The following is a 15,738-nucleotide window of genomic DNA, read 5'->3' as shown; positions in this document are numbered from 1 at the left end:
GTCAACAAAATTCTGCCACGCAAAAATGCTTTATTTTGAGGTATGAGTTTATCAGGATATTTTATTTTCATATAAAATGTATTTAACTCATTCACAATATCGACTAACATAATAGCCAATTTGCAATGTTCATATTCAAGCTTTAATATTCTAAAAATACAATATAACTTATTTTGACGTCATTATATAAAGGTATTTTGAATCTGTCTGTATTCGTTTTTGTAATTTCGAACTTGCGGGAAAATTGTTTTGAAGGTGAAGGGGCTGATGGTGGGCTCTGTCAAGGGCTCTGTTACATTTATGCATTTGTTATTGGTATAAAGTCCTCCCTGGTAAATTATTGCTGGAGGCTTTTTACAACTGTATATGGAGTATGGACATTTCCCGCCAAATCAAAATTTGGACGAGTTTGAGCTTCAAAGCATGCAGATTAGGTAGTTGTGCATCGATGGCAAATATTTGTAAATTTAAGATAATTCATGAATGTGCTTCATATCTGATATTTGAAGCAGATAAAGATTGCCTTTTTACAACATATTTTAATATCTTCCTTTCCATTGGCATCATTTCATTTGCCTGCATCAGACTAGGCCTGGAGTCAGTTTTCACTAGATTCTCATTTCAATTTTTTATTTGAACGTGATTTGTCATTTAATGATTTGATAATCTAACCTAGCGTTCGACTTTGATGTCTCTCAGACTATCTTTTAGGGCCTTGTCTCAGACGACGAAGATTCTATGTTGTCCGGCCAATCCCGTTCAAGGTCAGCGGGGGCTCGGCTGTGGTTATAAAACGTGATTGGCCAGATGACGTATAATCTTCGTCGTCCGAGAGACATTGAATGCGGGGTTAATCAGCTCTTATGAAACATTTGTAAAGTGTAGCAAAACATTCACCAGCTGAAGTCTGAACTGAACCTGTGGGTGCTGGCGTGTTGCTTACCCTCTGCCAACTGCAATTGCTAATCATTGATCCAGAATACAAAGCATGGCAAAATAGGTATCAGTAAAGCTGGCGTCACCGTCGGCACTAGCCAGTAAATGTGTCAATTAAATCTGAGTTTTAAACATAATCTAACCTGACCTTTCCTTACCTACAAACCTACAACCTACAAGCCTACAACTGACAATTTACCTGCCTACCTATCTGCCTACCTACCACGGATGGTGATGCCAGCTTTACCGAATACCGATACTGCAAAATATTAATACAATGTCTTCTGTGCTGGGCGCAAGGGCTCTCCATTGTTGTTTGTTGTCATGGGGATTTACCATGGTATGTTTCAGATTTCATGTGGAGCAGGGTAGTTTTTGACATTATACTGTGCTGAACTGCTGTGGCATAGCATGAAAATGCTGCTCAGGGGACAGCTGGGCTGGCCAGGGAAGAATTGGGTTTATACCATAGTTTTGTCTTGTCAAAGGTGACAAATACTAGATAACTACCTAACCACCTACCCATCTACCTGCCACATTAGTCCCCATGCCTGACAACTCCACTTAATTTCTGCTAACACTATCAATGCTTCAACATGGCTATTGTCAAAAAGATATGCATACTGAGAGAGTGCTGACTAATGCTCAATGCTGCACTACAATCATCCTGAAAATATTCTTCTGTTTCAGGTTTTTCAACACTAGCCATTACCCAAAAGCATGGCTGGGCTAGATGATGAGGATATTATTGATGGCAGTGATGAGGAGCAAGAGGATATCACACCTGCAGATATTCTGCACAAGCTCAAACAGGTTAGTTATCTTTTAATTTGAATAGGCAACTGATTGCAAAATGATTCAACAAGTAGGTGGAACATTTATTCATCTGAGCTGTTGGATGTGACCCTGTGATACTAGTCTGTCACACATCAATGATACCCATGGTATATACCATGCCTTCATATCGTCATGAAGTCCTCACTGATAGTTTGAGCCTGTGTCTATGCAGTGTATTGGATACCTGACGATGTTTTCTAACTCGGCTGTTACTGCAGTCGTGGATCGACGAGACCCGATGTCCGGAGCTGCTGGAGTACGACGGTGACGTGGTCGACTGCATGCTGGACCAGATCCACCAGATGGAGGCCAACCTGAGAAGGGTCAGCAAGACCGACTTCAAAATATCCATACACAAAATGGAGGTGGGTTACAGCGCAGTGAATGGACAATCGATGATCGATCAAACGATCGCAGTGACAGCGGAACGGTGGGCTCATCATTCTAAGGCTCGAGTGGCAGTTAGTTAACCCGCGCCCTGCTGGGGGTCCTGGATTTCCACGCCCTGCTGGGGGGGGTGTTTGAACACCCCCCCTTGTAACTCGGCTCCTGGGCCACGTAGCGATACGCGGAAGGCGGCGTTCGAAAGAGCGTCAAAAATAATGACGAAATCACTTCGGTCAATTTTTTGGTCAGGTCAAAGGTCAGGTCACCAGAGGTCATTGAAGGCAAAATTTCGCCGATTCCCAGGTCGAATGTCGAAAATTTCCAAGAAGCCAACGCATAACTCGGGAACCAATAGAGCTACAGCGCCGCGGAAAAGCGCATTCGATAGCCCTATTAACACCCTTTCTGAGTAATTCTCTCAGATTTGACCTAACGTCAACGGTTTTGCCTGCAGGGGGCAAAAACTGCAAAAATAGCCGATTTTTTCGAAAACAGTTTTTCTGCAATAACTTTTGACCCAAGCCTTGTACGAGCTTACTTTTACCGGCATCGTGTTCCTCTCGTCAAGACGCATCGAATGAACTATGACTTGACCTTGAAAGGTCAACTTGAAAATTTGACCTCAGGTCAAGGTCATGACCTGACCGGAAAGGGTCATGTTGCATATCAGTCGATCCGTATCGTCGAGCTGAACACATCTAAGGCGTTTTCAGCGCTCTAGCATGCCTCTATCAAAAGTTATTTGCGAAAAACTGTTATATACCATTCGTGACCTAAGATGACCTCAGGGCATAAACAAGGGTCACGGACACCATTTTCAAGTTCAGTGTGTCTAAACCACTTGTAATTCGGTGTTTGGGAGTGTTTATAATGTCTTTCATCCAAAAGAGGCGCATTTCAATTTTCTCCCATTGACTTATAATGGGGAGGTCGCAAAATTGACCTGACCTTAGGTCATCGATATCAAAATTCTGAGATATACATTTTGTACATGCTATTGCTCTTAGCAATCGCTGAAAGTTTCAAAGCGATCGGTCACTCGGTGTAGCTATGACAGACATTGAAAGTTTTTATGAGATGAGGTCACTTCAAGTGACCTGGTGACCTGACCTTGAATGACCTTGGTCTGAAATTTTCACAACATGTGTAGAATTGATGTATGATAAGGTGTACCAAAAACGGCGGCGCTCCGCGCCGCCGTTTTTGAGATATTCGCGAAAAACCACAAGGGGGGTTGTTCAAACACCCCCCCCCCCCCCCAGCAGGGCGCGGGTTAAAGTTCGGGAAGTAAGAGCCCGGGTTTGAGTCATACTATCGCCCGATAGTCGATATAAAAGACTGACAGGATGAGGAATGAGCCGCTGTAAGTGGGAGCAAAATGCAGCCAGTTGAAGTGGAAGAAGTCTGCAACCATGGGTAGTTATAATAGGCCGTAGCCAGCCATCGTTACTCGCTCCCCCGTCCTCCGCTGTGAGTTGACGGTGTGTTTTTCGCGCACCGTCTGCAGGTGGACCGTATTCGGTACATGATCGCCAGCTACCTGCGCTGCAGACTGCAGAAGATCGAGCTCTACCACCGCTACCTGCTGTCCAACGAGGAGCAGCGGCGCCGGCTGTCGCCCGCCGAACTCAAATTCGCCACCGAGTCAGTATTTGTGAGGCGTTTATCAGGGGAGGCAGGGTGGACCTCGCGGGCTTTCGAATGATAGCTTGCAACGGATTGTTCATAGTGGTTAAAGTTTGCAACGATCACTATTGCTTGCCTTCAAGGACGATACAATAATCTTTGACAAACATTTTCTGACGCTGTCGTTAACTTTATGACGATGGTGATTTTACGTTACATTGTATCGTTTTGTTTCAACCTGTCCATGTTTTGGGGTAGATGAGTCATGCGTGTTGTATATGAGGTTATCGCGTGATTCGATGTGACTAAGTGTCAACGATTAATCCTATTAGTTAAAGTAATCGCTGATCTAGCAGGTGTTTCTCGGAAACCGTTTCGAGTTGGCTGTGTCATTTGACACTATGCGTGGTTTCTTACCTCCGTTCTCCCTCCGTGGGCAGGTTCCAGGCGAGTCACGAGGCGCACTTCCGGGAGGTGGCGCTGCGGCACATGCCCTCCTCTGGCGCGGCGGCCCACTCGCAGGCAGAGTCAGAGTCGGAGGTGCCTCTCAGCGGCGAGGGCAGCCGGCTGCAGGCCGCCGAGGCCACGGTGGCGCCCAGTCTGGACACGCACGTGTACCTGAGGGCCGCCACCGACTGCCCGGGCGTGCTCATCACAGACGAGGCCGGCGACTCCAGGTCAGCGCGGACACATGACCCTCGATAGGACTAGAGACTTTGGAAAGGAATGAGCTCCTATGGTCATAATTGGATGCACCTGTTTTGCACATGTAACGTCAGTATTCTAGTATTTTCGCTGCTATCGTTATGCTTTTTTATCTTCCATCTCTCCATTTTAAATGGTTTATTTGTCTATATTGTTTTGTCATATGATAGCTCATTTATCAAAAGATATCTTAATCAACCTTACCTTTTAAATTTAATGATTGGTTTGACTATAAGGAATATTGCTTCGCGCAGGAGCGCTCAAGTGTCGCGTCTCTGACGACCGCTCGCCTCACCCCTGCCGATCATGTCTGACGTGTCCACGTCGGTGTCGTGTTTCAGGACGGAGGAGGTGGACCTGGTGAGCGGCTCCCAGTACCTGCTGCGATACGAGCCCGTCCACAAACTCCTACACAAGGGTGACGTGCACCTCATCTGACTTCACCTGAGATCCTGGTCCACCGACAGGTCCTTCTCAACGGTATGGAAACTCCCATTGCCGCCCTCGGCGCGTCCCAGGGCCGCCTCAGGTCCGGTCAGAGTTCCCCAAATGGTCCCATAAACTCACCAGCATCCTCCCGTCCTCATTTACGGCTAGAGCATAGTTTTATACCGGTGTTCTCATGCGTGGTTTGAGGTCTGGTGATGCCGGCAAAGCTCTGCGATATTCGATGGAGCGGATCTGTGTTGTTATGGCCACGTAGGTGGCGCGAGTGTCGTTTGCATACTGTGTATACCTGTGATGCGTGTAGTGTTAGATTTTGTACATCTTCCCTGTGTGATACTGAAAGAACTTTGATAATAGTTCAAAAAATGGCCTACAACCGCACTAGCCTATCTATTAGTTTTGTAATGCTAACTTTAAAAGTCAATACACACGTTAGTTTGAGATACGTTCAATGTTTTCTGTCCAGGCGTTGAAAAACGAAGTATAAAGGTGGTAAAATATAATGTCGCGCCGTTGTTTACATTTACTGACTGAATGCATCAGCAATTTTCAGTTTCTTGTCATGGGGTAGGTATCATTTTTCGAATAACTTCTGACTCGAATTAACAATTATCCGCTTGGAGATCAACCTTGAGGTGAACTAGCAATTAACTTGGCGTTGTTCGATACGTTTTCAAAACATTTACCTCGTTGCGGATACTACATAATACAGGATGTGAGTACGTACGTCGTACAGTCAGCTGCATTAAGAATTTCACTGGGGACCGCTTCAAGATTGAGAAGACAAAGAAGACTGAAAAGTACCTTGTATTGGAATGAGGTTTTGTATATCTTTAGGAATCTTTGTTTTGTACAGATGAGACCAAGGCTGAGACGGTCATTTTGTGTGTCTATTTGTCTAACTTTCGCAAGTGCGCGTTTGGTTGAGAGTTTAAAAATTGGTGCCAACTGAGAACATTTAGTGCGAGAACTCAGCTGTTTGTTTTGCGCGTTGACCTTGAGCTCGATTTCACGTGCCAGAGCCAGTGAGGCCCTTGTTTTGAATTGAACTAATCAGACGGAACACTAGCAAAGGATCGCGTTCGACTGTGAAGGTAGGTAGCTGCGGAAGGGTGTGGACTTGTCCAACATTCACTTAACACTTGTACTGTTTTGTGTGTCATGTGCATGGATTCTTAGCCTAGTGAGCTGTCCACTGTCCACAGGTGTTGTTTTGGTGTGACAGGATGAAGTAATGATTCATGCCATTCATTCCATGCTTAACTGTTGGATAAGATCGTGGCCTTCGGTGTATAAATGGTGAATTGTGACAAATTATGCTTATTTGAGTGACAGGTGTGGCTGTTGAACGTGCTGCGGTCCCAGCTGGTTCCGAACACAATGTAGGTTGTTCAGGATCTGTGCAAGTGAAAGCTCTGGAGGATTAGGCATTCAGTTTGGTTTTGTGTAGTCTTATTTTGGTTTTTCAATGGTATTGTTTTTGTTGCCTTCTGAATTTATATTTTCACGTGCAACTTTTTGATAAGCATGGTGTTAGTAAAGTAACTCCCTTTTTTGCTGTTTCACACGAGAACATTTACATTTGTTTGGATTAATTTGGGAGTATTTACAAAATATTCATAAGTGTCAGCTAATAGCTTATTTGGTGATCTAATGTTGCAAAGTCTGCTTCACAGGAGAAGACAGCATCCTTGTTTTCATCTTTTTAGAATGGTTGATCCATATGCATCTAATGGATATGCAAAGTAAAATTAGTAACAAGCTCAGTAAGTTCTGTTTTGTGCTGGTCCTCCTGGAATGTCTGTATGTTGATCTGCACTGAAGGTATTCATTGTCTCAATTTTGATGACCTTGGTATCCCTTTACCTTTTGACTCCTCAATTTTTCATTTGATATATATAGGTAAGAGGCTAGTGGACTGTTTATTCTATGTTCAGATGTGATGAATTATTTATGACTGGGTTGAGAGGTGCTGCAGGAGACTGATCTCAGCTAAGCTTTATTAGCAATTTGAGCCCAGTGAAATTTTCATGAATGTGAGCACTCAGAAGCTGGGCACTGAGTAGTGAGTGGTGGGTGCATTGAGTAAAAGCTGGCCATAAGTTTGATAGGGTCAAACAGAATTGTATTGTCACAAGTCACAACTTCATTTCAGCATTTCAGTCATTATGTAACTGAGCCCAAGCTTGCTTCACAGTCTGGTCATCTTATCTGGTCTGTTTACTATTGGGCGCCGGTCACGTGTGCAGTCGGTCGGCGTTACCGTTGCGGTGCCGTTTCGCAGAGCAGTGAGCGGTGCCGGCGGCAGCGGTCGGCCGCCATGATCCGCTACAGCGCCCTGGAGCGGCTGCAGCACACCTCCGGTGTGGTGCGGCAGTACGTGCGCCGCGCCGCCGGCCAGGTCGGAAGGCACTCGCCCCGGCTGCTGAGCGTGCACGAGGTGGCGGCCGTCCACCGCGAGCCAGGTGAGAGCGGGTGGTCACTACCGCCGTGTGTGAGGGAGAGTGATCTGGGATACGGTATGTCCCGACCGATATAGACAGTTCATTGGCGAGCAGACCGCCTCAGGGTCGCAACTGATACTTCGTTCTCGGATTCTGTAACAATTCCCAGAAGAATTTAAAATGAGTTTTTGTCATTAGCATGCAATAATTTTCAATGATGCCACAACTATTGCAGTTACGCCCCAGAAGCTTCATCTGAATCAAACTTAGGTAACTCGATGCTTTGCGACCTTTCAGACGTTTCGTAACGGCAGATGCTCTAAAGCGTTGTCCTAAAAGATAACAAATATGTGGTACCTTCTCTAGTGCTATAAGCGACGTGGAATCGATAAGGGTGTATTGTGTAATGTAATCAGTACGAATACTTGTGGCCTTACTTCACCGAGCTCTATGTAAATAGTACGCACCTGCGCTCCGGCTGTCGGCAAACGTCTCTGTCACGCGACAAATGAGAAAATTAGGTCTATGATCAGATCGGATCCCAGGTCAACATTCGTGGGATGGGATTATAAATTAATAGATCCCATGTCCGTCTTCTCGGATCCATGTACAATGCACATGTCTGTTATCCTCACCCCGACCTGGACAGAGTCGCGTTCGATCGATACCCTTGCAGCGGCGAGTGGCTCGTGTCTTTGAATTAATTATCCCCATCGCGTGTTGCTCGTTGTAAACATCAGTCGTGGCGCGTGCCAAGACAACTGATGATTGTGGCTTGGGACCTGACACGGCTGCAACTTGCAATGTTAGTCATAGTGGTATTTGCTATAGTATAGCAGTAAGCGAAGGTACTGGGAACATTAACTCTGGGGATGGATTAGAAATACCCAAGTGGTTCCTGCATATTAATGGGGGAACAGTTAAAGACTCCCTGGGAACCTGATAAGCATAGTGATCACTTCGTGTCGTCTATCACATCAACGTTCTGTTTTGTAGAAATTTCGTACGTTCAAAATAAATATTGTCGACGCCACATTTAGCAAAAACAAAATGTTATTTGCGTTGGAGAGGGGCTTAAAAATATTTGGAGGGGCTGTTTTGGTGGGAAACCGACTAGTTCGCATAAATCAACATCAGGAAGTGTGCGACTGGCTATTCTTAAAATGTCCTTTGCCAAACTCCACGATAATTTGCGCAGTGCGTTCCAGCCTTGTACGAGGGGGTATCGAAAAGTTCTGATCATCACATAGAAGATATAGACCGATTTTGATGATTTTTGGTTGGTAGCATATTTGGTTCTTGAGAAAAATGTTCCTGCACAGAGAATCCTGAGAAGTGGTTTTATCTTATGTAGGAGAGACTTAGAAGCAAAAAAGATGAGTATTGGGCCCATTGAGGACCGAACCTACATCCAACTAATGCATTTGAAACGGTATCACATTGAGAAAATACATCAAGATCGTGAAATTAGTTTATGGCGAGGAAAGCCCATCTCATGCAACTACCGAAAATGAAGAAATAATTTTCAACTTGGTTGCATGGCCCTTGCAGGTGAATCAAGAAGTGAGTGACTACCAATGACTGACAAGGTGGTGACTGTGAAAGAAGTGGAGGACCTCATCCTTACAGATCGTCGTGTGACCTTTCAGATGAATGTGCAACAGAAAGGTCTCAATGCTGGCAGTGCCTGAAAATATTATCAGCGAAGAACTACAGACGATAAAGGAGTCAGCCCGCTTAGAAGTTCGTGTGTCTACTTTGTTCAAGAGAAAAATGCGTCTTGGCCTTTCGAAACCAAAACTAGGCCTTTTTTTAGGAAATTGAAGACATCTTCGATCATTTGATGACTTGTGACGCATGCTGGGTCTATGTGTATGATCCAGAGACAAAAGGATGATCAAGAAGTTTAAGCACGGCACATCTGTCCTTCTTAAAAGGCGAAGATGCAGAAGCCGATATGGAAGGTCAATGCTATCAAAGTTCTGGATCTGGCGTAGGATAGTCATTACCGACTGTCTTGATGATGGTCGGATAATGATAAGCAGGCACTATTGCACACTTTTGAAGAAGTTGCGAGATGGCCTCAAGCAGAATCGCCGCAAAAAAGCCCAAGAAAGATGTTTTATCCTCACCGACAGCGCCCCCGCCCAATCGTCCTGAGCTGCGATTGAAGAAACAACATGATGTGGACATTAAATCCTACCGCATCTAAGAAATTTACCTCGCCGGGTATTAACTGACTCTTGATTGTTACGGGAGATGAAGAATCCACAGTATGGCCGGTGATTTAAGGACAGAAATGACGTCATTGATGAGGTGGAGCAGTGATTTACGGGACAGTGCGAAGGTCCTACAATGACCGCCTGAGGCAGCTCAAGAAACGATACAATAAGTTTGCGGTCGTGTGTGGTGACTTGTGAAGGAGTAATGAACATCATGTAAAAAATCAAATTTCTATCACATCTAATTCATGGTGATGATCAGAACTTTTCGATACCCCCTCGTATGCGATCTATATTGGACCCCCCGCGCACCGACGGGGGTCTGCGCCAACTTCGCACCGACGGGGGGGCGGATGACCGCCCCCCCCCCCTGAGATCTCGAGAACGAAGCAAGATAGCGACAAGCGGTAAACGGCATCGGATGCGCACGGCCAAGATCTACAATTTTTACTAAGGTCATTTTCAGGTCAGGTCAAAGATGACGTCACAGGGGTCGAAAAAGTTCAAATGGAGGCGCTAGATATGGAGAGAGTTTTTCTCGAATAACTTTCGAATTAGTCAAGATAGGAACAAACTAAGGGCATCATCGTGATCCTCTCGTCAATCCGCATCGAATGATATATATGTTGACCTCGAAAGGTCAAGGTCAAAGGTTGACCTCAGGTCACGTGACCTCGAGGTCATCATGTATATCATTCGATGCGTCTTGACGAGCTGAACACAATGAGACCATCCACGCGTCTGTATCTTGTTCCTGTACGGAGTTATTGGCCAAAAACCTTTGGTGACCTTTGATGACGTCACATGACCTCCCAGCTGCCCAACAGCAAAACAGACCTCAAGGTAGTGAAGGTTGATCGTATATGAAGTCATGTATGGTATATGGGGCCATTCCGACCCGTTTTAGTGGTAAAAACAGGGAGTTGATTTTTCCCCCATTGACTTATAATGGGGAGGTCGCGAAATTGACCTGACCTTAGGTCACCGATATCAAAATTCCGAGATATACAAATTGTAGCTACTAATGACCTAATAATATCCTGCGACTTTCAAAGGCCTCCGACATCTACTGTAGCTCTGGCACGGTGACAAAGTTTCAAAAAAGTGACTTGAGGTTGGGTCATTCAAAGTGACCTGGTGACCTGACCTTAAAAGGTAGGAGGTTCAAACTTGCACACCATGTGTAACATTGATGAGGTTATAGTCATACCAAATTTCGCGGCGCTACGCGCCGCGGTTTTCCCGCTATTCGCGAAAAACCTCAGGGGGGCGGATATCCGCCCCCCCCCCCCGTCGGTGCGAGGGTTAAATATTTACGTAGCTACACAGTTCCCGGTACTTGCTACCGGTTCTCAGCACCTGTGGCTCTAGTATTGTCTAGCAACTACTTTCAGGCACTGACTCAATGTTCTTTTGGCGATGCAGGTGGCACCTCCGTCGAACCCGAGTTCATGGATTCAACGGGTTTAGTGTTTGTCACTTGCACACACCCAGGGAATGACTTGCATGCCTTCTATCAAAATAAGTCATATGCACCTGGCTGTCTTTCAATGTCAAACGATGTGTGCGATATCACAAAAATACCTGCCCAATGCCCATAGTGTTGAGCCCCTCCTTCCGGCAGGCATCATCAGCGGGTACGTACCGCACGGCTCGTCATGGACGTGTGTACGCAGTCTGTTTCTGCCCACCAACGAGACGGTGAACTTCTGGACGCACTTCTTACCGGCCCTGTACTTCGTCTGGCGGCTAGCCTCTCTGCCGGGCAGCTCACTGGAGCCGGCCGACCCGTTCACCTGGCCGTTCGTGTGCTATCTCTTCACCTGCTGTCTGTACCCGCTCGTCTCCAGCGGAGCGCACGCCTTCAGCCCAATCTCGGTGAAAGCGGCACACGTTGGCTTCTTTGTTGACTATGCGGCTGTTAGTATGTTCGGTTATGGTGTCGGGGTAATGTACCGCGCCTACTGTTTTCCACGTCGGCTGCTGAACTCAGCTTACAGCGACTGGTTCGTGTGCGTCTGCTTCGCCAACACGTGTCTCAGCACAGCTCTGGCCTGTCTCTCGCGGTTCCTGCGCCGCAGCCGCTGGCGTAAGCGGTGCCGTGTGCTGGCCTACCTGGTGCCCTACCTGTGGGACCACGCGCCGCTGCTGCTGCGGGTGCTGGACTGCGGCCCGGAGGCCGATCGCGATGACTGCCGCCCGTCGGACGCCTACCACCTACACCAGCTGGGGGCGTTCCTGGCCGGCTCACTGCTCTACAGCACTCACTGGCCGGAGCGGATCGCGCCGGGCACGTTCGACGTGATCGGCCACTCGCACAATCTGCTGCACGTGCTCAGTATCTACGCCACCTACCAGCAGATGAGTGGCGGCCTGCTGGATCTGGAGGCGGTGCGCAGCCACGGCGCCGGTCTGGTGGAGGGTGCTGCTGACAGACATCTCCAGCTGTGGGCCACGTGGGGCGCCCTGGCGGCGATCGTCGTGAACCTGGCCATCGTCGCCGTATCGGTGGTCGCCATGTTTCGGAAGGTCAAGCGAGAACACGAGGAGGATAAGCGTCAGTGAGGCCACCTGCAGGCAAGACGCGGAACTGCTGTTTGTCGTACCCGTCGCGAATGTTCCCCACTGGCTTTCAATGTTAGCTGCCAACGTACCGATGGTTTCGCACAGCACGCATCATTTATATCGCAATGTGGCCAGTCTGGGCGTGCCAACCGGAGTGCCTTAGCCGCGTCACTGCCAGGTGGAGGTTGCAACTCAGTGGTCAGAGGAATGTGCGTGAAGAGGACTGGTCCCGCTACGCTTCCTACCAGCTTGCCTCATATATTTGTGCACGTAGATTTAGTGGCATCTGAATGTTAATCGGCCTGAGTTTTGTGTGCTTAGTTTACGCAGCCATATATTTGGGCAATGTGCAGAGTTATTACCCAGGTACTGGTAAGGATTCTTAGAGTATGTATCGATTCCTAGGAGTACCGATTGCACGCAATGCTTTTCATTGTTTCTAGCATAATCAAAACAAAAAGTATTCCAGCTATTGCTACTTTGGCTAATTTTGAAAGGCTGAATATTTTGACAATACGTATTACGATCATTGTTATTTTTCACGGGTCTCATTTGCCTATCTTTTTAAATACGTCATTTTCTTATCGAGTCATATAGGTGAAGGGAAGGCGGTTATATCGATGTCATTTTTTTTGTTCCCTGGAATGCCATATTCTGCTTTTTTTAATTGGATGTGTGTTTATGGAGCGATTTTGTTGCTTGCAACAGGAAGGTGGCCCATTTGGTCAAGGTGCAGTTACTTCAAAAGCAGCTTGAAAGCTGTGTTATTTTCATTATCCTCGGATATGTATTCTGGTGCTCTTTCCACTGGTACGTGAATATGGAGACGTAGAGCTGTCATAAATTGTCTTAGGACGTAGGTAGTGTGTTTTATTTTTGTCGTCGTGAGTTCTTTGAGTTGGCGATGTATTGATTGGCAAGGCAATCGCTTGTTGCCTTGGTGGCGTAGCTGGCACGTAGTTTGTGTCTAGGCAGTATGTCGGTGCAGTAGTCTGTTGTCGTTACATGCGTGGCCAGCCGGGCCGATCTGTTTTGGTGATGTCGTTCTGCGTTTGACTGGTCGATGGTAGCTATTTTTATTGGTGGCAAACTTCCAGCTCAATGGTTTCATACTCAGGCGAGATAGAGCCCTGTTTTGAGCAGCAATGCGTGAGGCTTCTGACTGGGCAGTGGTACTGGCTAACCAACTATCGGTATCTTGTGATTCCGATATGGTGCATCGCTCCAGATCGGTCATGATTGACCAGGCTCTGCGCTTGCAGCTTTTCTACGAGGCGAAGAAAGTGCAACAGTCGTCATTCGGTACAATATCATTAAATTCACTTATTGTCCGAGATCGTCAATGGTTGTTCGAGATCGTGTCCTGCCGTGATGATCCTGGTTCATCAGCATTAGTCGCCGGTGGTTTGTTGTAAAGATTGTTTTTGTTTTATGTCAATCACCCATAATCGTGCTAGTCACCAACACAGCAGCGTAGAATTAGTTTATTGCAGTGGAAAATGCCTCGCTTGCTCATGGAAGTCATGTTCTGCCGGTACGGAAGGTTTTTGGATTTTTTGTAACACACGGCCATGGATGAAATAATACTTATCTATTATCTCATCCGTGACACGGTCTTGCGGGAGATGATAATCATTGGTGTGATGATATGATTCCACTTCAATATCTTCCACTGAATAATATCAACGAACATTTATCAGTCCGCCGAACTTGCGAGTAGTTTTAGTATACATATACCCAGGGCTGCGGAGTCGATGGATTTTCGGCGACTCCGACTCCGACTCCGACTCCGGCTTTCAAAAACCAGCTCCGACTCCGACTCCGGGCAGAATTGTCGACTCCGACCGACTCCAACTCCCGACTCCGACTCCGCAGACCTAGCAGGGCTGCGGTGTCGACAGATTTTCGGTGACTCCGACTCCGACTCCGGCTCGGGTTTCTAAAATCGACTCCGACTCCGGTCACAACTGTCGACTCCGCCCGACTCCGACTCCGACTCCGACTCCGCAGCCCTGCTGAGTGATATACCATTCTAATGTCGTCCCATCTTTGAGTGATTGTAGTTATGTTTGTAACGCTTATGGATGGTGATTGGTGCGTTGGGGCCATTTCTTAGTGAACAATTTTCTGTCCTGAGCTATACTTGTAAGCGAGCTTTGCTATCGTGACTGTGACTGGCGTTATGTGCTTTTGGCCAACTGGCTATAACTGAATGAATGATGCTTATCTGTCAGATGTCAATGCATGTCTGCTGCCTGGCAGACTAGCTCTCGTAACCAGGCCTCTCTGTGGTTCAATGCGTACACACAGCCGGGCTGAGCGCCGCCCCGAGGACAGGGAATGCTGCCTTTGTTACAGCGCAGCTCTAACGGAGGGACCCAAGCTTGAGTGATACGTAATCGATAATGCACAATTGTTTACCAGGGTATATCCACACGCTTGTCCGTGTATCAACTCGATGTTTGCCGAAATAAACTGTCTTGGTTATTAGCAGCGTTTTTATTGTGAAATGATCAGCGAATGGTGTGATGTGAGGCCATTCTGAAAGAGGAATGTGTAACGCTGATTAATTTAAGCTCACTGTTTCCTGTTAAGTCCATCTGCCCCATTCAAACGTTCCCGGTAGGTACGTGACTTACTAAGCAGTGAATTGGGTCCGGCTAGAAGTATCCGCGTTTGCCCTATTCCTATTCGCCTACACCCTCACAAATTTTACCAGGCCGTTATGCATAAATATGTCGGCTTTAAGTACGTCTCATCCCACGATCACTCCCCCCATCTACCGAATTCCCTCCAAAAATGCTCACTCGCGCCGGTCAGGTACTGCCGGGTGAGTGCAATGCCGACCCCTCTGCAGTCGACCCGCCCCGCCCGCGGCCGACCGGCCGGTCCGGGCCGTTTTCACTTTCAGCTTTTACCGTCTGCGTCGATAGAAATCGGCGGCGCTGGTGGTGCGGCGCCGGCTTGTGTTTTTCTGCGCCTATCGTGCGTCGGTGTGCATTGTGCACCCATGGCCCGGGCGGCTCAACCTACCGTCGACGGACGTGGGGCGCCGCAACCGTTCGGCAGCCGCGCCGTGTTTAGAGAAATCGAAAGCTCTGCGTGCCAGGCTGCGTGGTACCTTCTGAACGTACGGTGGTCGATGGGAGGGAGGGGAGCTGGGGAATGTGTGCTGCGAGTTCCGTGAGGTGGCTGGCAATGAGGGACTCGCAGCGGGAGAGACGGGTCGGGCTGGAGTACTGTGTGATGAAGCACGACCTTTTGGAATGCGGTGGGGAGGGACGTTATGGTGTGTATTTAAAATGCTGACAGTACTGCGCTGTGAAAGGGAATGTAAATTAATGAAGAGGAAGGACGGATGCACGTTGTGAAAGGAAGGGTGCCTCAACCGGGGGCTGGCCATTGTCACCGGTTGAGCTTACAGCTCGTAGATAGCCATAGTACAATGGGGCAATAGATGCCTACCTATATTGTCGCAATTGTCAACGCAACATTGCACGGCTGACCGCGGGCGCCTGCTAATGTGGTCACTGACATCCAGCATTTCAATATGCATGCAACTCCGTTGT

The 15,738-nt window shown here is 47.4% G+C and overlaps 1 protein-coding gene across 2 annotated transcripts; it reads left to right on the top strand.

Annotated features, from left to right (window-relative positions):
* Nucleotides 1-18: 18 nt before the first annotated feature.
* LOC122370135 (membrane progestin receptor delta-like) lies at nucleotides 19-13,903 on the top strand. 2 transcript variants are annotated; one of them, XM_043345437.1, is made up of 8 exons: nucleotides 19-40; nucleotides 1,627-1,749; nucleotides 1,992-2,138; nucleotides 3,668-3,804; nucleotides 4,227-4,463; nucleotides 4,833-4,851; nucleotides 7,223-7,403; nucleotides 11,229-13,903. In XM_043345437.1, the coding sequence occupies exons 2-8, from the start codon at nucleotides 1,657-1,659 to the stop codon at nucleotides 12,167-12,169; spliced, it is 1,755 nt and encodes a 584-aa protein (XP_043201372.1). In that variant the 5' UTR covers nucleotides 19-40; nucleotides 1,627-1,656; the 3' UTR covers nucleotides 12,170-13,903. The 2 variants fall into 2 exon arrangements, with proteins under 2 accessions (XP_043201372.1, XP_043201373.1); XM_043345438.1 differs by lacking the exon at nucleotides 19-40 and adding an exon at nucleotides 364-434.
* Nucleotides 13,904-15,738: the final 1,835 nt, after the last annotated feature.

Source organism: Amphibalanus amphitrite, unplaced genomic scaffold (assembly GCF_019059575.1).
Source record: "Amphibalanus amphitrite isolate SeventyFive unplaced genomic scaffold, NRLGWU_Aamphi_draft 001101F_arrow, whole genome shotgun sequence".
Taxonomy (NCBI): domain Eukaryota; kingdom Metazoa; phylum Arthropoda; class Thecostraca; order Balanomorpha; family Balanidae; genus Amphibalanus; species Amphibalanus amphitrite.
Note: the sequence above shows the minus strand (reverse complement) of the source record. Positions and strands in the feature narration are given on the sequence as shown.